Source organism: Salvelinus namaycush, unplaced genomic scaffold (genome assembly GCF_016432855.1).
Source record: "Salvelinus namaycush isolate Seneca unplaced genomic scaffold, SaNama_1.0 Scaffold73, whole genome shotgun sequence".
Lineage (NCBI taxonomy): Eukaryota > Metazoa > Chordata > Actinopteri > Salmoniformes > Salmonidae > Salvelinus > Salvelinus namaycush.
In genome coordinates this window covers 194,564-221,359 of record NW_024061453.1, presented here as the reverse complement: position 1 = coordinate 221,359, position 26,796 = coordinate 194,564, and the positions used below count along the sequence as shown (strand labels likewise).

General features: G+C 44.5%; 1 protein-coding gene across 1 annotated transcript in view; it reads right to left on the bottom strand.

Annotated features, from left to right (window-relative positions):
- Positions 1 to 452: 452 nt before the first annotated feature.
- The window catches only part of ugcg (UDP-glucose ceramide glucosyltransferase), a 28,105-nt gene continuing 1,761 nt past the window's right edge, over positions 453 to 26,796 (bottom strand). Inside the window, exons 2-9 of the mRNA XM_038987441.1 lie at positions 19,873 to 20,014; positions 13,110 to 13,212; positions 10,184 to 10,285; positions 9,607 to 9,719; positions 7,392 to 7,570; positions 1,825 to 1,911; positions 896 to 1,082; positions 453 to 649 (exon numbers count right to left, since the gene is read on the bottom strand). Coding sequence (XP_038843369.1) covers positions 479 to 649; positions 896 to 1,082; positions 1,825 to 1,911; positions 7,392 to 7,570; positions 9,607 to 9,719; positions 10,184 to 10,285; positions 13,110 to 13,212; positions 19,873 to 20,014 — 1,084 coding nt within the window. The 3' untranslated portion in view covers positions 453 to 478. The remainder of the gene's footprint in view (positions 650 to 895; positions 1,083 to 1,824; positions 1,912 to 7,391; positions 7,571 to 9,606; positions 9,720 to 10,183; positions 10,286 to 13,109; positions 13,213 to 19,872; positions 20,015 to 26,796) is intronic.

Below are 26,796 nucleotides of genomic sequence, written 5' to 3'. Positions count from 1 at the left end.
GCGGGTAGTTTCCTTCTAACCGTCACGCCCATAGCGGGTAGTTTCCTTCTAACCGTCACGCCCATAGCGGGTAGTTTCCTTCTAACCGTCACGCCCATAGCGGGTAGTTTCCTTCTAGCCGTCACGCCCATAGCGGGTAGTTTCCTTCTAGCCGTCACGCCCATAGCGGGTAGTTTCCTTCTAACCGTCACGCCAATAGCGGGTAGTTTCCTTCTAACCGTCACGCCAATAGAGGATAGTTTATTTTCTTCCACTCAATGTTGCCATCTCTCTCTGGCCATATACCAAATGGCACCCTATTCCCTATATAGTGCACTACCTTTAACCAGAGCAGAAAATATGGGCAGGTGTAGGGCCCTGGTCAAAAGTAGCTGACTATATAGGGATGCTGATCAGTCTGTGTCTGGTATTGTCTCTGGCCCCTGGGGGTGATGGGACTCGGGTTATGCGTCCCTGTAGGTGGGACTTAGGCTGTTCGCTATACGTCCAGGATCTCCTCGGCCGTACCCCCACATCGTAACCTGTAGCGCCCCGTCCTCCAACTGATGGTGGGGTCCCACAGGGCCGACAGGAAGATCTGGACGGTCATGGACTCTCTGATGAACCAGGCTACGGCGTAGTCCAGTTTGGAGAAGGCCGGCGCGCCGCCCTGGAAGGGGGAGAAGGGAAAAACATACTCCGTTTGTTTCTTCCATCTGATTTTATTCTGAACTTTTCTGTCTCTCAATTAGAGTAATGAGCAGTGGCTATCGGGTTTTACTTCCCAGACATAACATTAATAGCAGACAACCTGGTAACTTGGATGTAGTCAGAGATGAACAACACCAGACAGTGTGTGTGTGTGTGTGTGTGTGTGTGTGTGTGTGTGTGTGTGTGTGTGTGTGTGTGTGTTTACCTGAACTCCTCGGAGCTGGATGTAATCAGAGATGAACCACGCCAGACAGTGGCACATGAAGAAGACCATAATATCCCAGTGGAACACGTGATGCGCCGACCAGCCAATGATCAGGCTGGCTACGAAACACTCTGAGATGGGCTCACAGATGGTGGCGGGGAGCATGTTGATACGAAGCTTGGCCCACCTGAGAGGGAGGAACAGACCACAGAATTACAATCAACGGATGTCCCCATTCAGGTCAATTACGTTATAAAATGGGTGGACAGGCGGCCATTGAACAGATGTCCCAATTCAGGTCAATTACGTTATAAAATGGGTGGACAGGCGGCCATTGAACGGATGTCCCAATTCAAGTCAATTACGTTATAAAATGGGTGGACAGGCGGCCATTGAACAGTCCCAATTCAGGTCAATTACATTATAATGGGTGGACTGGCGGCCATTTTGAGCATCCAAATAGCAGTAAAGCAGGAAGTAAAAACATTCTGTTTCTATGGATGAGACACCCCTTAGACTATCTATAGACACATCTACGTAACTTAAGACATTATACTGTGAAATAGGCTAAACATCCCACTATACACAAGTGAAAGATTGATCAATGTAACTAATAAAAAAAACACACATTTAATCTGAGTCGGTAGATCTGAAGCAATCTGAATCCCAACGTGGCAGGCTAGTCAGTGGACTATTAGGAGACTGAAACAGCTAAATTAGCTTTTAGAAATAAAAAATGGCACATGTTCAAATAATCTAGGACAATGGTGTCAAACTCAATTCTGGAGAGTTGTGTCTACTGTGACCTTAATTGATCAATCAAGTACAAAAAAAAGGAGGAGAGAAATAACTCAGACCCTTGGCCCTCCAGGAATCTGCTCTATAACAATGGCTGAGTGTGAAAGTTTAAGCCCTGATAGTTTGTTTACCTGATCATGCGGGACTGGAACTGAGCAACTGAATAGGACCCGGAGTTCTGCATGGCTACCTGCGTTGCCATGGAGAATTTCCATCCTCTGTGAGATGAGGAGGGAGGGAAAAAGGAAACAGTTAGCCCTTCAGTTAAAAGGGAAATTCAGCCGCAATCGCTCACGTTGATTGTTGGCTAAAGTTGGCGGACCTTTGTAGTGGCTGCTTAAAGAAAACCAAGCCGCCTGTTAGCTAGCGGTGGCTAAAGTTGGCGGACCTTTGTAGTGGCTGCTTAAAGAAAACCAAGCCACATATTACAGAGCCTGTTAGCTAGCGGTGGCTAAAGTTGGCGGACCTTTGTAGTGACTGCTTAAAGAAAACCAAGCCACATATTACAGAGCCTGTTAGCTAGCGGTGGCTAAAGTTGGCAGACCTTTGTAGATGGCTGCTTAAAGAAAACCAAGCCACATATTACAGAGCCTGTTAGCTAGCGGTGGCTAAAATTGGCGGACCTTTGTAGTGACTGCTTAAAGAAAACCAAGCCACATATTACAGAGCCTGTTAGCTAGCGGTGGCTAAAGTTGGCGGACCTTTGTAGTGACTGCTTAAAGAAAACCAAGCCACATATTACAGAGCCTGTTAGCTAGCGGTGGCTAAAGTTGGCGGACCTTTGTAGTGGCTGCTTAAAGAAAACCAAGCCATATTACAGAGCCTGTTAGCTACCAGTGGCTAAAGTTGGCGGACCTTTAATATGTGGCTTGGTTTTCTTTAAGCAGCCACCCATAGACTACTTTCAGGTTGAGGAAATATCTAACATCAAGTTGTAAAATACTGAACTTCCCCTTTAAGAGCTGGAGTTAAGACCTGGCCAATGGCCAGCAATCCAATGAAAGATTCAATAACACCAAAACACAACTGTATCATATCATCGATGTTTAGGGGATCGACAATAAAACAGGTCAAAGTGGCAGGGGGTTATAAGGCAAAGATGTGAACCGGGTTCAGGGTACAGAATACAGGGCTCCCGAGTGGAGCAGCGGTCTAAGGCACTGCACCTCATCGCTAGAGGCGTCACTACAGACCCTGGTTCAGATTCCAGGCTGTATCACAACCCATGTTTGGGAGTCCCATAGGGCGGCGGACAATTGGCCCAGCATCGTCCGGGTTATGGTTTGGCCAGTGTAGCCCGTCATTGTAAATAATAATAATAATAAATACAAAAATTGAAAGCATATTATTCTTTTCACATTTAAATAAAATGTAAAATTTTTGAGGACCAACCAGCGCAAAAAATAAACAAGGGATGTTGAGACACATTTGTGTCCTTAAACAGCCTATAACAAAAACACTATTCCTTGTGTTTCGATGTGTAACATATGCAAAACTTCATAGCCAACTTTATTGTATTATTTTAAACTTCCCTAAAACAACAATTGTCTCATGGTTCAGCTGTCGGATATTAAAGCACTAAATGCATTGCAAGCATAGACCTATAGACTTAGGAGTCCACTGTATGATATTAAATAATATATATTTATATATATAAAAAATAACACACACATTCACACAGTACCAGTCGAAAGTTTGGAAACACCTACTCTTTCAAGGGTTTTTCATTATTTTGACTATTTCCTATATTGTAGAATAATAGTAAAGACATCAAGAATATGAAACACATATGTAGAATATAGTAAAAATAAAGAAAAACCCTTGAATGAGAAGGTGTGTCCAAACTTTAGATTGGTACTGTATATGTACGATAGACACACACAATTAAAAAGTGTCAACATACAGTATATGATAAACTAGGCTGTATTGAGCGAAGGGTTAGGTAAGGGTTAACTTCTTGAGGGCAGGGGACAGCATTTTCACTTTCGGGAAAAATATCATGCCAAAATTCAACTGCTTGCTACTCATCCCCAGAATATAAGATATGCATATTATTATTAGATTTTGATAGAAAACACTCTGAAGTTTCTAAAACTGTTTGAATCATGTCTGTGAGAATAACAGAACTTATGTAGCAGGCAAAACCCTGAGGACAAACATTCAGAATTTGTATTTTTTTGATGTCACTGTCTTTTAAATTAGTTTTTTTAGAGACACCAGGTTTCTAATGGACATGCTTGCAGTTCCTACCGCTTCCACTGGATGTCAAAAGTCCTTGGAAATCGGTTGAGGTTATTCCTTTGTGTAGTGAAGAAGTAGGGCTATCGTAAATGAGGGTCACATGAAGTAAATATTTTGAGAGAGTCACGTTACGAAAAAAGTTGCGTCAGATTGTTTTCTTTTTGTATTGAACACAGATCATCCCGTCTTCAAATTGATCGATTATTAACGTTTAAAAATACCTAACGTTGTATTACCAAAGTAGTTTGAAATGTTTTGGTAAAGTTTACATGTAACTTTTGATATATTTTGTAGTGACTTGGCGAAAGTTGGAAGTTGTGTTTTTCTGGATGAAACGCGCCAAATAAATGGACATTTTGGATATATATCGATGGAATTAATCGAACAAAAGGACCATTTGTGATGTTTATGGGAGATATTGGAGTGCCAACAAAAGAATTTCGTCAAAGGCATGATTTATATTTTATTTATGCGTTTTGTGTCGTGCTTGCAGTGATGAAATATGCTTCTCTTTGTTTACTTTTGTGCTATCATCAGATAATAGCATCTTATGCTTTCGCCGAAAAGCTTTTTTGAAATCTGACATGTTGGCTGGATTCACAACGAGTGTAGCTTTAATTTGGTATCTTACATGTGTGATTTAATGAAAGTTTGATTTTTATATCATGTTATTTGAATATGGCGCGCTGTATTTTCCCTGGCTATTGGCCGGTGGGACGGGACGTTTGCGTCTCACCTGCCCCAGAGAAGTTAAGGTTTAGGGTTAAGGTTTAGGGTTAAGGTTTAGGGTTAAGGTTTAGGGTTAAGGTTTAGGGTTAAGGTTTAGGGTTAAGGTTTAGGGTTAAGGTTTAGGGTTAAGGTTTAGGGTTAAGGTTTAGGGTTAAGGTTTAGGGTTAAGGTTTAGGGTTAAGGTTAAGGTTTAGGGTTAAGGTTTAGGGTTAAGGTTTAGGGTTATGGTAAGGGTTATGGTTTAGGGTTATGGTTTAGGGTTATGGTTTAGGGTTAAGGTTATGGTTTAGGGTTATGGTTATGGTTTAGGGTTAAGGTTTAGGGTTAAGGTTTAGGGTTAAGGTTTAGGGTTATGGTTATGGTTTAGGGTTAAGGTTATGGTTTAGGGTTATGGTTTAGGGTTAAGGTTATGGTTTAGGGTTATGGTTTAGGGTTATGGTTAAGGTAAGGGTTAGGGTTTAGGGTTATGGTTAAGGTAAGGGTTAGGGTTTAGGGTTAAGGTTTAGGGTTAAGGTTTAGGGTTAAGGTTTAGGGTTAAGGTTTAGGGTTTAGGGTTATGGTTATGGTTTAGGGTTAAGGTTATGGTTTAGGGTTATGGTTTAGGGTTAAGGTAAGGGTTAAGGTTATGGTTTAGGGTTAAGGTAAGGGTTAGGGTTTAGGGTTAGGGTTTAGGGTTATGGTTTAGGGTTATGGTTTAGGGTTAAGGTTTAGGGTTAAGGTTATGGTTTAGGGTTAAGGTTATGGTTTAGGGTTAAGGTTTATGTTTTAGGGTTATGGTTTAGGGTTATGGTTTAGGGTTATGGTTTAGGGTTATGGTTTAGGGTTATGGGTTAGGGTTATGGGTTAGGGTTATGGGTTAGGGTTATGGGTTAGGGTTATGGGTTAGGGTTATGGGTTAGGGTTATGGGTTAGGGTTATGGGTTAGGGTTATGGGTTAGGGTTATGGGTTATGGTAAGGGTTAATGTAAGGGTTAAGGTTATGGTTTAGGGTTAGGGTTATGGGTTAGGGTTAAGGTAAGGGTTAAGGTTTAGGGTTAAGGTTTAGGGTTTAGGGTTAGGGTTTAGGGTTATGGTTTAGGGTTATGGTTTAGGGTTAAGGTTTAGGGTTAAGGTTTAGGGTTAAGGTTTAGGGTTATGGTTTAGGGTTATGGTTTAGGGTTATGGTTTAGGGTTAAGGTTTAGGGTTATGGTTTAGGGTTAAGGTTATGGTTTAGGGTTATGGTTTAGGGTTAAGGTTTAGGGTTAAGGTTATGGTTTAGGGTTATGGTTTAGGGTTAAGGTAAGGGTTAGGGTTATGGTTTAGGGTTATGGTTAAGGTAAGGGTTAGGGTTTAGGGTTAAGGTTTAAGGTTTAGGGTTAAGGTTTAGGGTTATGGTTATGGTTTAGGGTTAAGGTTATGGTTTAGGGTTATGGTTTAGGGTTAAGGTAAGGGTTAGGGTTATGGTTTAGGGTTAAGGTAAGGGTTTAGGGTTATGGTTTAGGGTTATGGTTTAGGGTTAAGGTTTAGGGTTTAGGGTTATGGTTTAGGGTTAAGGTTTAGGGTTAAGGTTATGGTTTAGGGTTAAGGTTATGGTTTAGGGTTATGGTTTAGGGTTATGGTTTAGGGTTATGGTTTAGGGTTATGGTTTAGGGTTATGGTTTAGGGTTATGGTTTAGGGTTATGGTTTAGGGTTATGGTTTAGGGTTATGGTTTAGGGTTATGGTTTAGGGTTATGGTTTAGGGTTATGGTTTATGGTTTAGGGTTATGGTTTAGGGTTATGGTTTAGGGTTATGGTTTAGGGTTATGGTTTAGGGTTATGGTTTAGGGTTATGGGTTAGGGTTATGGGTTAGGGTTATGGGTTAGGGTTATGGGTTATGGTAAGGGTTAAGGTTTAGGGTTAAGGTAAGGGTTAAGGTTTAGGGTTAAGGTTTAGGGTTAAGGTTTAGGGTTAAGGTTTAGGGTTAAGGTAAGGGTTATGGTTTAGGGTTAAGGTAAGGGTTAGGGTTATGGTTTAGGGTTATGGTTAAGGTAAGGGTTATGGTTTAGGGTTAAGGTAAGGGTTAGGGTTATGGTTTAGGGTTATGGTTAAGGTAAGGGTTATGGTTTAGGGTTAAGGTTTAGGGTTAAGGTAAGGGTTAAGGTTTAGGGTTAAGGTTTAGGGTTATGGTAAGGGTTATGGTTTAGGGTTATGGTAAGGGTTATGGTTTAGGGTTAAGGTTTAGGGTTATGTTTTAAAGTTAAGGTAAGGGTTAGGGTTATGGTTTAGTGTTAAGGTTAGGGTTAAGGTAAGGGTTAAGGGTTAAGGTAAGGGTTAAGGTAAGGGTTAAGGTTTAGGGTTAAGGTTAGGGTTAAGGTAAGGGTTAAGGTTTAAGGTTAAGGTAAGGGTTGAGGTAAGGGTTGAGGTAAGGGTTGAGGTACGGGTTGAGGTACGGGTTGAGGTACGGGTTGAGGTACGGGTTGAGGTACGGGTTGAGGTACGGGTTGAGGTACGGGTTGAGGTACGGGTTGAGGTACGGGTTGAGGTACGGGTTGAGGTAAGGGTTGAGGTAAGGGTTGAGGTAAGGGTTGAGGTAAGGGTTGAGGTTAGGGTTATGGTTAAGGTCTAAGGTTAAGGTCTAAGGTTAAGGTCTAAGGTTAAGGTCTAAGGTTAAGGTTAAGGTTAGGGTTAAGGTAAGGGTTAAGGTAAGGGTTAAGGTAAGGGTTAAGGTTAGGTGCAACATGTATTAGATATGACTGTGTGGTGTACCTGTCAGCGATGGCCTTCGCCATAAAGTAGTCCTCAGCGATGTACTGAGCGAAGGTTATGAGCCCTCCAGCCTGGTCCAAGATATCTTTCCTCATCAAACATGACATCCCTGTCACACACTTAATACCCATCACGTTGGCTGAGATGTAGGAGCGCGGGTGGGACGTGCCAAAGTACACCTGTTAGAAAATGGAGGTAGATTAGTAGGTAGCAGTCTTTAGCTAGGCCTTCGACACCGAGACCTTACCCAAGTCCCCGTGACAGAAAAAGAAAAAAACGATATAAAATATTGGAATTTCTGAACTATTTTGTGTGTGTGTGTGTGTGCGTGTACGAACCATCAGTAATTTTTTGGACTTCATTGTTTATTGGTTTAACGCACAAAAACAAAGACTATTTAAGGTTATTCATCAGTCAGACAAACGGATGGCGAAATAAAAAAAACTAATGGTTAGAAAACAACCATTGTTGTAACATGAGTGAGGTTTATATAGGAATCTGTCAGGACAGTCAGAGGAAACACAACACGATCCCCTACAGGTGAACTGGAGGTTTATATAGGAATCTGTCAGGACAGTCAGAGGAAACACAACACGATCCCCTACAGGTGAACTGGAGGGTTATATAGGAATCTGTCAGGACAGTCAGAGGAAACACAACACAACACTAGTTAATACCCCACTCCCTCTCTAATACAGTACCAGCAGCCTAGTTAATACCCCACTCCCTCTCTAATACAGTACCAGCAGCCTAGTTAATACCCCACTCCCTCTCTAATACAGTACCAGCAGCCTAGTTAATACCCCCCTCCCTCTCTAATACAGTACCAGCAGCCTAGTTAATACCCCACTCCCTCTCTAATACAGTACCAGCAGCCTAGTTAATACCCCACTCCCTCTCTAATACAGTACCAGCAGGCTAGTTAATACCCCACTCCCTCTCTAATACAGTACCAGCAGGCTAGTTAATACCTCCCTCCCTCTCTAATACAGTACCAGCAGCCTAGTTAATACCCCACTCCCTCTCTAATACAGTACCAGCAGCCTAGTTAATACCCCCCTCCCTCTCTAATACAGTACCAGCAGGCTAGTTAATACCCCACTCCCTCTCTAATACAGTACCAGCAGCCTAGTTAATACCCCCCTCCCTCTCTAATACAGTACCAGCAGGCTAGTTAATACCCCACTCCCTCTCTAATACAGTACCAGCAGGCTAGTTAATACCCCACTCCCTCTCTAATACAGTACCAGCAGGCTAGTTAATACCCCACTCCCTCTCTAATACAGTACCAGCAGCCTAGTTAATACCCCCCTCCCTCTCTAATACAGTACCAGCAGCCTAGTTAATACCCCACTCCCTCTAATACAGTTCCAGCAGGCTAGTTAATACCCCACTCCCTCTCTAATACAGTACCAGCAGGCTAGTTAATACCCCACTCCCTCTCTAATACAGTACCAGCAGGCTAGTTAATACCTCCCTCCCTCTCTAATACAGTACCAGCAGGCTAGTTAATACCCCACTCCCTCTCTAATACAGTACCAGCAGCCTAGTTAATACCCCACTCCCTCTCTAATACAGTACCAGCAGCCTAGTTAATACCCCCCTCCCTCTCTAATACAGTACCAGCAGCCTAGTTAATACCCCACTCCCTCTCTAATACAGTACCAGCAGCCTAGTTAATACCCCACTCCCTCTCTAATACAGTACCAGCAGCCTAGTTAATACCCCACTCCCTCTCTAATACAGTACCAGCAGCCTAGTTAATACCCCACTCCCTCTCTAATACAGTACCAGCAGGCTAGTTAATACCCCACTCCCTCTCTAATACAGTACCAGCAGCCTAGTTAATACCCCACTCCCTCTCTAATACAGTACCAGCAGGCTAGTTAATACCTCCCTCCCTCTCTAATACAGTACCAGCAGGCTAGTTAATACCCCACTCCCTCTCTAATACAGTACCAGCAGCCTAGTTAATACCCCACTCCCTCTCTAATACAGTACCAGCAGGCTAGTTAATACCTCCCTCCCTCTCTAATACAGTACCAGCAGGCTAGTTAATACCCCACTCCCTCGGCTCCCCCAGGTCTTTCTCAAATTGGTTTTTTTAAATGCCTTGCGTCCTCTTTTCTCTGACTTTTGAGATAGAGGTAAGGACAGAGGATGCAAGGGATGGAGGGAAGATGAATTGAGAGCCTCTGTCTGTAAGGATGCCCACCTGCTCCAGTGTAGCAGCGAAGCCCTGTCTGTCGGCCACGTAGGGAAGGCCATGAACCAACCCCACCTTCTCTGTCATCTGGTTGGCCATATCGGTCAGAGTGTCCGGTTTCACTGGGGAGGAACAGGAACAAATCAATGTATTTAGAAAGCCCATTGTTCATTTTATTTTATTAAAAATCAGCAGTTTACAGATCAGGCAATGGGATCTAACGTATCATTTTCATAGTATTTTTCATCCAACTACAGTACTTGAATATAGGTGAATAAAATACATTTTATGTTTTGCATGTAAAGCAATCAAAGTCTGGTTTATCTAGGTTCAGTTGATTTGTTCCAGGGTTCTAATACATAGAGTCTCTGCATTATCTAACGGGTGATGAGAACGAAAACAGGGCCGCTCACTGATTTGTAATCCTGCTGCTGATTCATTCTGTTACGATTCAAAATCAGAGTAAGGAAACGTCCCAAAATGGCACCATAATCCCTACGTAGTGCACTACTCTTGACCAGGGAAGTGCACAACGTAGGGAATAAGGTGCCATTTGGGATACAAGCCAGAGTAAAAGTTTCCTTACCTCGTATTCCGCTGTCGCAGATCCACACCAGGTCATACTTGGCCCCTTCATAACCCGGCATCAGGTTATTAATCTTGGGGTTGATGCCAACCTTCTTTCCTCCTGTAACAGGACATTTGTTCAGTGACCTGACCAATAAGCACTGTGACTGTCACCATCACCAGACTGTGTCGTGAAACAGTAATATGTGACGCGCCCTAACCAGGAAGCACTGTGACTGTCACCATCACCAGACTGTGTGGTGAAACAGTAATATGTGACGCGCCCTGACCAGGAAGCACTGTGACTGTCACCATCACCAGACTGTGTGGTGAAACAGTAATATGTGACGTGCCCTGACCAGGAAGCACTGTGACTGTCACCATCACCAGACGGTGTGGTGAAACAGTTATATGTGACGCGCCCTGACCAGTGAGCACTGTGACTGTCACCATCACCAGACGGTGTGGTGAAACAGTTATATGAAACCGAGACATTCTCTTAAACTCTCATTTACAGACGGTTTCACTTCCCTTTAACCCTTTTATCCAGCAGGGACTCCATTTTGTGCACCGCCTTATGGGACTCGCGGTGACGGCAGGTAATGACACAGCCCGGGATCGTCCCAATTCATTACATTTTAAATCTCGAAGACAACCAATACATACATTTACTCAATAAAATTGTATTTTTAAATGATCCGTCTCAATAAAGTTAGGATATTGTCCCATCCAAATAATCAGTAGTTCATTCTGCACCCCCCAAAACAAAATGTAAACGTATTTATTTTATTTTTTGGCGACTTCGGAGGAAGTTGCTATAAACTTCATCAGGAGGAAGGACGTCTGACATTTGTATCACTTCTTCATTTTTGGGGGTGATGAAAGTGGACATTTTTGGCAGATTTGAAACCTACAAATGCCTTCAGTCAGAACCTATGATCTGTACATGACACAGACAACATCTAGGCATTATACTGTCAGACCCCACAGTCATTATATTATATGACAGACCCTATGATCTGTACATGACACAGACAACATCTAGGCATTATACTGTCAGACCCCACAGTCATTATATTATATGACAGACCCTATGATCTGTACATGACACAGACAACATCTAGGCATTATACTGTCAGACCCCACAGTCATTATATTATATGACAGACCCTATGATCTGTACATGACACAGACAACATCTAGGCATTATACTGTCAGACCCCACAGTCATTATATTATATGACAGACCCTATGATCTGTACAAGATCCAGACAACATCTAGGCATTATACTGTCAGACCCCATTCAGACAAATTATATGTGATCCGTACATGATACGGTATCAAATGGTATCATTTTACTCTTTATATAGTTTGCTGTAAAATAAGGACTGACTAGATTCTGAAATACAATGTTTCACATGAATTTATTAAAAATATTCTCTCAAAAGTACCCTTTTTTTGATAATAAAATGTTTTCTTAATTTTTTAGACAATATTGTTTGGAACAATATAATCTTCAAACAGGTCACATTTCCAGAGTGGCTCTCTGCTACTGTTAATGATATAACCATGACCATTTTATACATAGACAAATGACATTATAGGTCATTAACGAAATCACAGCCCTCCTCCAGTTCCTTTTGAATCCATTTTCCCATTCACTGTGTTGGTGGGGCTCATAAAATTGATTATAACGTCAAAATCGGTAGCGAGCCCACTCTGGAAATGCGATGTACTTGTAGAGCACATTGTTCCAAACAATGTCTAAAAAAAAAAATAGGATAAATAAAATGGAGTACTTTTGAGATATTAATAATAATATTTGTATTAATGATAACTGCATATTTTACAGAACAGTATAAGGAGTATAATGACAGCTATATGTGAACACTCCTTCAAATTAGTGGATGTAGCCATTTCAGCCACACCTGTTGCTGACAGGTATCAAATCGAACACACAGCCATGCAATCTCCATAGACAAACATTGGCAGTAGAATGGCTTTACTGAAGAGCTCAGTAACTTTCAACGTGGCACCGTCATAGGATGCCAACTTTCCAAACAAGTCAGTTTGTCAAATTTCTGCCCTGCCAGAGCTTCCCCGGTCAACTGTAAGTGCTGTTATTGTGAAGTGGAAACATCTAGGAGCAACAACAGCTCAGCCACAAATGCCAGGAGAACACTACCTGCCCAAATTCATAGTCCCAACTGTAAAGTTTGGTGGAGGAATAATGGTCTGGGGCTGTTTTTCATGATTGGGGCTAGGCCCCTTAGTTCTAGTGAAGGTAAATCTTAACGCTACAGCATACAATGACATTCTAGACAATTCTGTGCTTCCAACTTTGTGGCAACAATTTGGGGAAGGCTCTTTCCTGTTTCAGCATGACAACGCCCCCGTGCACAAAGCGAGGTCCATACAGAAATGGTTTGTCTAGATCGGTGTGGAAGAACTTGGCTGATCTGCACAGAACCCTGACCTCAACCCCAATGAACACCTTTGGGTTGAATTGGACCGCCGACTCAGGCCTAATCACCCAACATCAGTGTCCAACCTCACTAATGCTCTTGTGGCTGAATGGAAGCAAGTCTCTGCAGCAATGTTCCAACATCTAGTGGAAAGCCTTCCCAGAAGAGTGGAGGCTGTTATAGCAGCAATGTTCCAACATCTAGTGGAAAGCCTTCCCAGAAGAGTGGAGGCTGTTATAGCAGCAATGTTCCAACATCTAGTGGAAAGCCTTCCCAGAAGAGTGGAGGCTGTTATAGCAGCAAAGGGGGGACTAACTCCATATTATGATCTTGGAATGAGATGTTTGACGAACAGGTGTCGACATTCTTTCGGTCACCCATTATTAACATATTTAATTAGACAGATCTTAGAATAGCAGGACATGAGATATGAATATTAATTAACAGTTGTTCAAAGAATTCATCAACCAGGCTCTTACCTATAAATAGCCGAGCATCAACGTTGGGATATTTTCCTAGAAGCTTTTTACAAACATCAATGGCTGGGTCGTCATGGTCCTGGACACAGAGTAGGATCTCAAACTGGGCAGAGAGAGAGACAGACAAAATGTTAGTCCAATACTGTAGAGAGAAACATTAGTCCAATACTGTAGAAAGAAAGTTCAAGCCACGAGGCATTTATTCAATTCATTTGTTTAACTTCAACTGTGTTCTACTGGCCCTCTGACCCCTCCAACTGTGTTCCTCTCTGACCCCCTCCAACTGCGTTCCACTGGCCCTCTGACCCCTCCAACTGCGTTCCACTGGCCCTCTGACCCCTCCAAACTGCATTCCACTGGCCCTCTGACCCCTCCAAACTGCGTTCCACTGGCCCCTCCAACTGCGTTCCACTGGCCCCTCCAACTGCGTTCCACTGGCCCCTCCAACTGCGTTCCACTGGCCCCTCCAACTGCGTTCCACTGGCCCCTCCAACTGCGTTCCACTGGCCCCTCCAACTGCGTTCCACTGGCCCCTCCAACTGCGTTCCACTGGCCCCTCCAACTGCGTTCCACTGGCCCCTCCAACTGCGTTCCACTGGCCCCTCCAACTGCGTTCCACTGGCCCCTCCAACTGCGTTCCACTGGCCCCTCCAACTGCGTTCCACTGGCCCCTCCAACTGCGTTCCACTGGCCCCTCCAACTGCGTTCCACTGGCCCCTCCAACTGCGTTCCACTGGCCCCTCCAACTGCGTTCCACTGGCCCCTCCAACTGCGTTCCACTGGCCCCTCCAACTGCGTTCCACTGGCCCCTCCAACTGCGTTCCACTGGCCCCTCCAACTGTGTTCCACTGGCCCCTCCAACTGTGTTCCACTGGCCCCTCCAACTGTGTTCCACTGGCCCCTCCAACTGTGTTCCACTGGCCCCTCCAACTGTGTTCCACTGGCCCTCTGGCCCCTCCAACTGTGTTCCACTGGCCCCTCCAACTGTGTTCCACTGGCCCCTCCAACTGCGTTCCACTGGCCCCTCCAACTGCGTTCCACTGGCCCCTCCAACTGCGTTCCACTGGCCCCTCCAACTGCGTTCCACTGGCCCCTCCAACTGCGTTCCACTGGCCCCTCCAACTGCGTTCCACTGGCCCCTCCAACTGCGTTCCACTGGCCCCTCCAACTGCGTTCCACTGGCCCCTCCAACTGCGTTCCACTGGCCCCTCCAACTGCGTTCCACTGGCCCCTCCAACTGCGTTCCACTGGCCCCTCCAACTGCGTTCCACTGGCCCCTCCAACTGCGTTCCACTGGCCCCTCCAACTGCGTTCCACTGGCCCCTCCAACTGCGTTCCACTGGCCCCTCCAACTGCGTTCCACTGGCCCCTCCAACTGTGTTCCACTGGCCCCTCCAACTGTGTTCCACTGGCCCCTCCAACTGCGTTCCACTGGCCCCTCCAACTGCGTTCCACTGGCCCCTCCAACTGCGTTCCACTGGCCCCTCCAACTGCGTTCCACTGGCCCCTCCAACTGCGTTCCACTGGCCCCTCCAACTGTGTTCCACTGGCCCCTCCAACTGTGTTCCACTGGCCCTCTGGCCCCTCCAACTGTGTTCCACTGGCCCCTCCAACTGTGTTCCACTGGCCCTCTGGCCCCTCCAACTGTGTTCCACTGGCCCCTCCAACTGTGTTCTACTGGCCCCTCCAACTGTGTTCTACTGGCCCCTCCAACTGTGTTCTACTGGCCCTCTGACCCCTCCAACTGTGTTCTACTGGCCCTCTGACCCCTCCAACTGTGTTCTACTGGCCCTCTGACTCCCTCCAACTGTGTTCTACTGGCCCTCTGACCCCTCCAACTGTGTTCTACTGGCCCTCTGACTCCCTCCAACTGTGTTCTACTGGCCCACTGACCCCCTCCATCTGTGTAAATCAGAGGCTTATTCTGAATAATGCTACTCACTACTTTTGACCAGGTGCCCTACAGTGCATTCGGAAACTTTTCAGACCCCTTGACACATTTTGTTACGTTACAACCTTATTTTAAAATTGATTAAATAGTCCCCCCCCCCTCAATCTACACACAGTACCCTATAATGACAACGCAAAAACTGTTTGTTTAAAAAAAATCTATTTTTAGCAACAAACAGAAATAAAAACACTTAAATATCACATTTACATAAGTATTCAGACCCTTTACTCAGCACTTTGTTGAAGCACCTTTGGCAGCGATTACAGCCTCGAATCCTCTTGGGTATGACGCTACAAGCTTGGCACACCTGTATTCTCTGCAGATCCTCTCAAGCTCTGTCAGGTTGGATGGGGGAGCGTCGCTGCACAGCTATTTTCAGTTCTCTCCAGAGATGTTCGATGGGGTTAAAGTTCAGGCCACTCAAGGACATTGAGACTTGTCCCAAAGCCACTCCTGCGCTGTCTTGGTTCACCGTAGGGATGATGCCAGGTTTCATCCAGACGTGACGCTTGGCATTCAGGCCAAAGAGTTCAATCTTGGTTTCATCAGACCAGAGAATCTTGTTTCTCATGGTCAGAGTCCTTTAGGTGCCTTTTGGCAAACTCCAAGCAGGCTGTCATGTGCCTTTTACTGAGGAATGGCTTCCGTCTGGTCACTCTACTATAAAAGGCCTGATTGGTAGAGTGCTGCCAAGATTGTTATCCTTCTGGAAGGTTCTCCCATCTCACTGACCAAGGCCCTTCTCGCAAGATTGCTCAGTTTGGCCGGGCGGCAAGGTCTAGGAAGAGTCTTGGTGGTTCCAAACATTCTTCCATTTAAGAATGATGGAGGCCACTGTGTTCTTGGGAACCTTGCTGCAGACATTTGTTGGTACCCTTCCCCAGATCTGTCCCTCGACACAATCCTGTCTCGTACTTCAACTGTAGGACCTTATATAGACAGGTGTGTGCGCCTTTCCAAAACATGTCCAATCAGTTGAATTTACCGCAGGTGGACTCCAATCAAGTTGTAGAAACATTTTAATGATGATCAACGGAAACAGGATGCACCTGAGCTCAATTTAGAGTCTCATAGTAAAGAGTCTGTTTGAATTTAAAATAATTTAGCAAACGTTTCCTGACTCGCCGCTACGTCGGGTTTCCTGACTCGCCGCTACGTCGGGTTTCCTGACTCGCCGCTACGTCGGGTTTCCTGACTCGCCGCTACGTCGGGTTTCCTGACTCGCCGCTACGTCGGGTTTCCTGACTCGCCGCTACGTCGGGTTTCCTGACTCGCCGCTACGTCGGGTTTCCTGACTCGCCGCTACGTCGGGTTTCCTGACTCGCCGCTACGTCGGGTTTCCTGACTCGCCGCTACGTCGGGTTTCCTGACTCACCGCTACGTGGGTTTCCTGACTCACTGGTATGGGGTTTCAGTTAGATCATTCATCATGTTTCACAGCTATTATTGAATATGAAAAGATACGGACATAGTGAACCTGTAGAGACATGTTGGTTAAGGCTTGTCGTAATAGAGTATCACCATAGGAAGTTAAGGCAGGGCGTTTTAAATACCTCTGTCATCCCATCCCTAACGTCATGTCCAAGTACTGTAATGGCAAAGTCCCTGCATGCATGAAAGACAGTTGTGAAAGGCTATCGCCAGTGTCAATCATCAGGTTTGGTTGGTAACACGCACCGACGTCATGGATACCTTGTTTAACGTTTCCCCTTTACAGTATAGAACACGTCGTTCTATAGGAAACAGGTACTTCTGGCTTGCTGCACTCTTAACGCATTACTGTGATCTGTCCAACTGTATTGCAACATTATCTATAACAGTAGACTGATAGTTACTAACAAACAGTGTGGTGGGTTTTTCCACACCGTCAAAAACTATTTATTTTAAGTTACTCAATAAATCTGAATATTTGTAGCTACTTTAAAAATAAATAAAAAAATAAAAGGTTATTACCTGCAGTCAACTTGTGCAATACGCCGGGAGATAAAGCAGATTGCGATCTTCATTACGTCATGAAGCTTTTCCGTAGTTCCTCAGAACAGTTGAGAACCGTCACGTGATTTGTTTGTAAAATATCACAACAGGAGAACGCGCGAGTCCAGCATTCTAGATCTATCAGCGAGTCTCAGTTGTACGGTGCACATGAGATTAATACGTTACACTTGTATGCAATTCACTACTAAATATTTGCCATGAAGCTGTTTGAGAGAATGCCAAGAGTGTGCAAAGCTGTCATCAAGGCAAAAGGGTGGCTACTTTGAAGAATCTCAAATATAAAAATATATTTTGATTTGTTTAACATTCTCTGGGTTACTACGTGATTCCATATGTGTTATATTATAGTTTTGAACTCTTCACTATTATTCTACAATATAGAATATAGTCAAAATAAAGAAAAACCATGGAATGAGTAGGTGTGTCCAAACTTTTGACTGGTACTGTATGTCAATATTTATCTTCAGAAATTAGCATGGCATTTAGCCAATTAATATAATGCCGCTTTGGATTTTACCCCCGTCTCAAAACCACATAGCTCTCTGTAAAATTCCAAACGGTCTATTAGCCTATTAGTTCAGGGCTAAGCCTACCTCTCGTTGGAGCAAGCAGCTGTGTCTCCCTCACTGTGCACACACAGTTGTTATCTGACAGTCAAGCCCCGTTCACATGACAGTCAAGCCCCGTTCACATGACAGTCAAGCCCCGTTCACATGACAGTCAAGCCCCGTTCACATGACAGTCAAGCCCCGTTCACATGACAGTCAAGCCCCGTTCACATGACAGTCAAGCCCCGTTCACATGACAGTCAAGCCCCGTTCACATGACAGTCAAGCCCCGTTCACATGACAGTCAAGCCCCGTTCACATGACAGTCAAGCCCCGTTCACATGACAGTCAAGCCCCGTTCACATGACAGTCAAGCCCCGTTCACATGACAGTCAAGCCCCGTTCACATGACAGTCAAGCCCCGTTCACATGACAGTCAAGCCCCGTTCACATGACAGTCAAGCCCCGTTCACATGACAGTCAAGCCCCGTTCACATGACAGTCAAGCCCCGTTCACATGACAGTCAAGCCCCGTTCACATGACAGTCAAGCCCCGTTCACATGACAGTCAAGCCCCGTTCACATGACAGTCAAGCCCCGTTCACATGACAGTCAAGCCCCGTTCACATGACAGTCAAGCCCCGTTCACATGACAGTCAAGCCCCGTTCACATGACAGTCAAGCCCCGTTCACATGACAGTCAAGCCCCGTTCACATGACAGTCAAGCCCCGTTCACATGACAGTCAAGCCCCGTTCACATGACAGTCAAGCCCCGTTCACATGACAGTCAAGCCCCGTTCACATGACAGTCAAGCCCCGTTCACATGACAGTCAAGCCCCGTTCACATTACATCTCAGCAGTCCACTGCAGAGCGCCGGACGCAGAACAGCATAAATAAAAATATTTTTTAAATAATGAAAAACAGCTTCAAGCATAAGCTTAAAACGACTAAATCCAGCTAAAAGTATGTAGAAAAGATAATGGATCTATACATTTTTCATAATAAAATAAAAGCTAGACAGTCAGAGAATTGAAAATTCCAAAAACAAAATAATTTAGCAGTATATATATATTTTGCTAGTATGTCTGAGCAAAAGAACACAGCATTAGCCATGGGAAAAATAAAATCTCAGCTCTATGGAGAAATGTGTTGAATTACAGGAAATTGCCTTAAAAATTTTAGTTTCTGTACAGCTATTTAAAAAAAAAAAATCTCTAAAACGTAGCCGTGTAGACAGCGCTCCCTGACACACCCAGCACCCTGCAGATGTCATTCCCTTCACTGGGGACCATCCAGAGTGGTGTCGCAGCACCCTCGTGCAGTTGAAAGCGACGTTGCGAAACGAATGCCGCACACTTGACATTTTTACATTCTTTACATAGTTTACGTAGTCTTTAAATGCAGCCAGAGTCTGTCAATGGAAAAGGAAGTTACCAAACCACAGAACAAGATAAAAAATGTGTTTTTTGAGCAATGGCTTTATGAGATAGCTAGCAACATGTAAACAATTACCCATTCCTATAAGTGAGTACTATTTAAAAACGTTAAAACACACATTGGCTGTTAAGCCAATTATATGACTGTTGCCTCCCGTTTCAGTGTATTGTGATGATAAAGAGGTTTTGTTTTTGATTATAATTATTAGGTGGTGGTTGCTAGCTACAATTATATCTTCAACCTAGCTTAGCTTTTAGCTAGCTGCTTGGTAAGATAGCTTGACTTGCTAGAAAGTTCCAGAAAAAAACTTGAGGAAAAAAGTTAAACGAAACAATGTTTCATTATCCCCTGAATCAATGTTTCACCTGTCTTGAATGAAACTCTACTAAATCTCCGAAAATAAATGCGATATTTGACGAAAGACTAGTTTCTCAATCTTGTCTTGCGTTTTGAAACCCTATGTTCTCATTCAGTAGCGAAACGTGATTTGCGTGAAGGTGACGTAGAGCGTAATGAACTACGCCACGATGTTTACGGGGCATCATACGTAGTTAAATGCATAAACGTTCGATAGGCTATGATATGATGGAGGGAGCGTCAATTCAGTCACAACAGATATATATTTTTAAAGTCATATATTTTAAAAGTCAGATATTTTAAGAGTTAAAACTATTAAGTGAACCGTGATTCATAACGTTTGAAACGGGTTTTCTGACCGATGCATGCTTCATTTGGATCGGCTTGGGCTCACGCAGACCGATATACATTTGAACAAGGGACTAATTTGTATCGGTAAATTGTTACATCCCTAATATAGAACAAGTAGTACCTTGGGGTAGTCGAGCTCAAAGAAGGTCTCCAGGTTATTGATGAGGTTGGGGTCTACTCCTTTCAGTGGCTTCAGTAGAGAGACCCCCGCCAGCTTACTGTAGGGCTGCTTGTCACTGCTCTTCTTATTGAGATAGAGTCGGCTACATTCAGGGAGACAGACACACAGAAAGGGAGACAACAAATGAGATCAGTAGTTTGTTTTTTAACATGTTGCCTAGTAATCTTAGAATGGATACATTTCCAACACTTATTAGTCAAAATTGAGGCAACTTTGAAAAGACACAATCACAAACGCTGGTATCAATGGCTTAAAAAAAAATAATAATAATCACTTCACAGGTTTTTCCCCCAAAGACAAGACGTCAAAAGTGGTGTTTATATTGGGATAAGTCTTTACAGGCCTAGTCTACATCTCATTCTCAATCCCAACAGGAAAGAAAAGCACCGCCTAAAAAACGATGGAATTAGACTGTCTGTCCAACCATTGGGGTTGAAGCCTAATTATCTGCATTTAAATGCCATGGATCATGTGACCGACTCAACATTCCACAATCTCTGAGGTGACCTGAATGAAACGTGACGATAAACCCTTTGTTTCTGAGTGAATCACACACATGCTTTCACGGGCTTGCATCTCAAATGACACCCCTATATAGTCTAGTGCACTACTTTTCACCAGAACCCAATGGGCCCTGGTCAAAAGTAGTACACTATGTGGCCTAGGGTGGTCTAGTGGTCTAAGCCACAGCCCTCGGTGCACATACACCGCTGCAGCACGAGTTCCAATCCTGATCATTTCAGCACACTCTCTCCTTTATCTTTCCCACTGTCTCTATCCAATAAAGCATTAAAAAAATGCCATGAAAATATATATATAAAAACAAAAATGTAAAAGTAGTGCACTATATATGGAATAGGGTGCCATTTGGGACACGCACATTCTCATCGTCCTCCTTGTGGATTCTCTACTGCTGTCTCCCTGCTGAATATTAAGGATTCTCTGCTACCATCTCCCCGATGAACATTAAGGATTCTCTACTGCTGTCTCCCTGCTGAATATTAAGGATTCTCTACTGCTGTCTCCCTGCTGAACATTAAGGATTCTCTACTGTCTCCCTGCTGAACATTAAGGATTCTCTACTGTCTCCCTGCTGAACATTAAGGATTCTCTACTGCTGTCTCCCCGCTGAACATTAAGGATTCTCTGCTGCTGTCTCCCTGCTGAACATTAAGGATTCTCTACTGCTGTCTCCCTGCTGAACATTAAGGATTCTCTACTGCTGTCTCCCTGCTGAACATTAAGGTGTGTTCCCTGAAGCAGTAATTATGACGTTATGGGGAAGGAAGGTGTAGAAACTGGAAGAAACAGGGTGTTGGCTAAGTGGAAAAGTAATGTTGCAACAGAGTACAACTGTCAACCAGTAAAACTGGGAAATCTCTTTTCGATCCCCACAATAACAATGACTAGCACGCCGATCTGGGGGAAGTATATCGGGGGACTCAGGGACTGAATTTATTTCCACTGCTCCATCTATCACTAGGCTAAATATACAGAGCCTTCAGAAAGTATTCACACCCCTTGAACTTGTCCACATGTTGTTATGTTACAGCCTCAATTTAAAATGGATTCAATTGAGATGTGTCACTGGCCTACACACACACACACACACACAACCCCCATAAAGGTCAGTGGAATTATGTTCTTTGAAATGTTCACAAATTAATTAAAAATTAAAAGCTGAAATGTCATAAGTCAATGAGTATTCAGTCCCTTTGTTATGACCTAAATAAGTTCAGGAGTAAAAATGTGCTTAACAAGTCACATATTAAGTTGCTTGGACTCACTCTGCGTGCAAAAATTAGTGTTTAACATGATTTAAAATGACTTCCCCATCTCTGTACCCCACACATACAATAATCTGTAAGGTCCCTCAGTTGAGCAGTGAATTTCAAACACAGATTAAACCACAGAGACCAGAGAGGTTTTCTAATGCCTCGCAAAGAAGGGCACCGATTGGTGGATGGGTAAAAAAATAAAATAAAATAAAAGCTGTTAAAATATCCTTTTTGAGCCTGGTGAAGTTATTAATTAATTACACTTTGGATGGTGTATCAACACATCCAGTCACTACAAACATAAAAAGGCATCTTTCCTAAATAAAGTTGCCGGAGAGGAAGGAAACCGCTCAGGGATTTCACCCCGAGACCAATGGTGACTGTAAAACAGTTACAGAGTTTAATGGTTGTGAACGGAGAAAAATGAGGATGGATCAACAACATTGTAGTGAGGTGTCCTTTTGAACACAGAAAATAAGTGAAATGCAACCAACCAACATAAAACCTGGTTAACTACGTATGCTGTGAGGAAAGCACCATAAGCAATGTTTCAAGACTAAGCTTCACTCAGGCAGAGGGACATTAGCCTACATTTAATTCCTACAGAAACAGGCCTCAGAGGAATGTACAGAAGACCGTTTTAAATCCATGTTTAATCACATGCCCCCTTTATAGTGCACTACTTTTGACCAAGCCCATTACACTATATAAGGAATAGGGTGCACTACTTTTGACCAGGCCCACTACACTATATAGGGAATAGGGTGCACTACTTTTGACCAGGCACATTACACTATATAAGGAATAGGGTGCACTACTTTTGACCAGGCCCATTACACTATATAAGGAATAGGGTGCACTACTTTTGACCAGGCCCATTACACTATATAGGGAATAGGGTGCACTACTTTTGACCAAGCCCATTACACTATATAAGGAATAGGGTGCACTACTTTTGACCAGGCCCATTACACTATATAGGGAATAGGGTGCACTACTTTTGACCAGGCCCATTACACTATATAAGGAATAGGGTGCACTACTTTTGACCAGGCCCATTACACTATATAGGGAATAGGGTGCACTACTTTTGACCAGGCCCATTACACTATATAAGGAATAGGGTGCACTACTTTTGACCAGGCCCATTACACTATATAGGGAATAGGGTGCACTACTTTTGACCAGGCCCACTACACTATATAGGGAATAGGGTGCCATTTGGGACCCAGCCTATGTCACCTGGCATGGAGGGATGACATTCTGGAGATGACTCACACCCTTCCTGTTAGAACAGCAGGAGCTGAACAAACTAGTTGTTCTGTCTTCACTTCCACTAAGGAAGCTTCGCTTCAAGTGGTTTTTTGTTTTGTTGCGGTGATCATCTCTCTAAAAACATAGATTAACTAGGCCTAACGATTGGTGGTAAGAAGCTGGGTCGTATTCATTAGTGCACACCATACCATGAAACGGTTTGAAACAGAAAAACGGTCTGCTTTCCTCCGTTTTAGTGCGTAAAGAATACGACCAAACAACAAGCCAATTAGTGATTGTCAGCAAGCCAAGAGGCATCCCACGTTTGAAATTCCTCTGTCTATAGCCTAGAACAAGTTGGCCTTCTGCCAGTGATAACATCTTGCCTGAAACAACAACTAGAGGGGATTATTTAAGATACTATATAAAGAGGTAGGGTTTCAGGTGCTTTCAGAAGATGGTCAGGGACTCTGCTGTCCTAGCTTCAGGGGGGGGGGGGGGGGGGGGGGGAGCTGGTTCCACCAAATGGGGTGCCAGGACAGAGAAGAGCTTGGACTGGGCTGAGCGGGAGGGCCAAGAGACCAGAGGTGGCAGAACAGAGTGCTCAGGTTGGGGTGTAGGGGGTTTGATCATAGCCTGAAGGTAGGGAGGGACAGGTCCTCTTGCTGTTCCGTAGGTAAACACCATGGTCTTGTAGTGGATGGGTTGGGGTGTAGGGTTTGATCATAGCCTGAAGGTAGGGAGGGACAGGTCCTCTTGCTGCTCCGTAGGTAAACACCATGGTCTTGTAGTGGATGGGTTGGGGTGTAGGGTTTGATCATAGCCTGAAGGTAGGGAGGGACAGGTCCTCTTGCTGCTCCGTAGGTAAACACCATGGTCTTGTAGTGGATGCGAGCTTCGACTGGAAGCCAGTGGAGAGAGCGGAGGAGAGGGGGGACATAGGATAAACTTGAAAACCAGGCGTTCTGGATAAGTTACAGGGGTTTGATGGCAAACGAGAGCCAAGCCAACAGCATGTTGCAGTAGTCCAGACGGGAGATGACAAGTGCCTGGATTAGGACCTGCGCCACTTCCTGTGTGAGGTAGGCTGGTACTCTACAGATGTTGTAGAGCATGAACCTGCAGGAGCTAGTCACTGCTTCCTGTGTGATGTAGGGTGGTACTCTACAGATGTTGTAGAGCATGAACCTCCAGGAGCGAGTCACTGCTTCCTGTGTGATGTAGGGTGGTACTCTACAGATGTTGTAGAATATGAACCTGCAGGAACTGGCCACTGCTTTGATGTTTGCAGAGAACGACAGGGTGTTGTCCAGGGTTACGCCAACGTTCTTTGCACTCTGGGAGGGCGACACGAGTTGTCAACCGTGATCAAAGGAAGTGATGGAGGCATGTTTTAATGTGTCGGGGGGCTAGGGTCAGTCTGTTATATCTGGAGTATTTCTCCTGTCTTATCCGGTGTCCTGTGTGAATTTAAGTATGCTCTCTCAAATTCTCTCTCTTTCTTTCTCTCCATTTTCTCTCTCGGAGGACCTGAGCCCTAGGACCATGCCTCAGGACTACCTGGCCTGATGACTCCTTGCTGTCCCCAGTTCACCTGGCCGTGCTGCTGCTCCAGTTTCAACTGTTCTGCCTGCGGCTATGGAACCCGGACCTGTTCACCGGACGTGCTACCTGTCCCAGACCTGCTGTTTTCAACTCTCTAGAGACCGCAGGAGCGGTAGAGATACTCTGAATGATCGGCTATGAAAAGCCAACTGACATTTACTCCTGAGGTGCTGACCTGTTGCACTCTCGACAACCACTGTGATTATTATTATTTGACCCTGCTGGTCATCTATGAACATTTGAACATCTTGACCATGTTCTGTTATAATCTCCACCCGGCAGAACCAGAAGAGGACTGTCCACCCCTCATTAAGTGTTGAATTTGGCCAACAACAAAAATGTATGGCTCATGTGCTACCTGAGGTTCATCTGATCTAATAGAAGTTTAGTAATGCTTAAGTTGTTACGAGTGTACTGATATAAGGACACGTGACATCCCCGGCAACTTTGAGAAAAAACACTTTATATCAGAGTTGTCTGGAGATGGCTATGCATATTCATGGCAGGAGACTAGTAAGACTAGATTACCATAATTGAGATGTGTACACCAATCCAAAGAAAGGATAGGCAGGAGCTAAACATCCCACGTGCCGCTTTGTGGAGAACTCCCATTGTTCGAGCAGAGAGACGTGCATCTTGTCAGTATATCAATAATCTTTGTCTAGGCGCCGGCCGAACTTCCCAGACAAGACAGAAGAGTTTGCTCATATATTACGACGCCATTGTGACGTTTTCATCCACATTTTTTCCTTGAGAAAAAAACGCACCAAAATAGTTTACTTAAGATGTAAAATTGTGCGACTAAGATCTCCTTGGCAAAAACGACTAAATTAATTACGGATTTCTTGAGCTACACTACATGGTCAAAAGTATGTAGACACCCCTCCATTAAATCGAACACACAGCCATGCAATCTCCATAGACAAACATTGGCAGTAGAATGGCCTGACTGAAGAGCTCAGTGACATTCAACATGGCACCATCATAGGATGCCACCTTTCCAACAAGTCAGTTGGTCAAATTTCTGCCCTGCTAGACCTGGCCCGGTCAACTGTAAGTGCTGTTATTGTGAAGTGGAAACGTCTAGGAGCAACAACGGCTCAGTCGGTGAAGTGGTAGGCCACACAAGCTCACAAAATGGGATCGCCGAGTGCTGAAGCGCGTAAAAATCGTCTGTCCTCGGTTGCAACACTCACCACTGAGTTCCAAACTGCCTCTAGAAGCAACGTGGGTACAAAAACGATTCATCGGGAGCTTCATGAAATGGGTTTCCATGGCCGAGCAGCTGCACACAAGCCTAAGATCACCATGCACAATGCCAAGCGTCGGCCGTAGTGGTGTAAAGCTCGCCACCATTGAAAACGCCTTCTCTGGATTGATGAATCACGTTTCACCATCTGGCAGTCCGACGGACGAATCTGGGTTTGGCAGATGGCAGGAGAACGCTACCTGCCCCAATGCATAGTTCCAACTGTAAAGTTTGGTGGAGGAGGAACAATAGTCTGGGGCTGTTTTTCATGATTCGGACTAGGCCCCTTAGTTCCAGTGAAGGTAAATCTTAACGCTACAGCATACAATGACATTCTAGACGATTCTGTGCTTCCAACTTTGTGGCAACAATTTGGGGAAGGCCCTTTCCTGTTTCAGCATGACAATGCCCCCGTGCACAAAACGAGGTCCATACAGAAATGGTTTCTCCAGATCGGTGTGGAAGAACTTAACTGCCCTGCACAGAGCCCTGACCTCAACCCCATCAAACACCTTTCAGATTAATTGGATGCCGACTGCGAGCCAGGCCTAATCGCCCAGCATCAGTGCCCTACCTCACTAATGCTCGTGGCTGAATGGAAGCAATTCCCCACAGCAATGTTCCAACATCTAGTGGAAGGCCTCCCAGAAGAGTAGAGGCTGTTATAACAGCAAAGGGGGGGGGGGGGGGTCAACTCCATATTAATACCCATGATTTTGGAATGAGATGTTGGACAAGAAAGTGTCCACATACTTTTGTAGTGTATCTTAGATACATTCTGACTATTTTGAGTTAGTGTAAACTGCCCACAGCGTCTCAAGATGGACAACAAGTACTATTGTCGCTTTTAGGGGAGGATGCTTGGCTAGGCGCCAGCCCAACTGACGCATGCTGACGCCTTTAATGCCCAGAGCAGGCAGGACCCCCAGCCAGCAAACAATGACCTAAAAACTCAAAAGAATCATGATTCTACACACC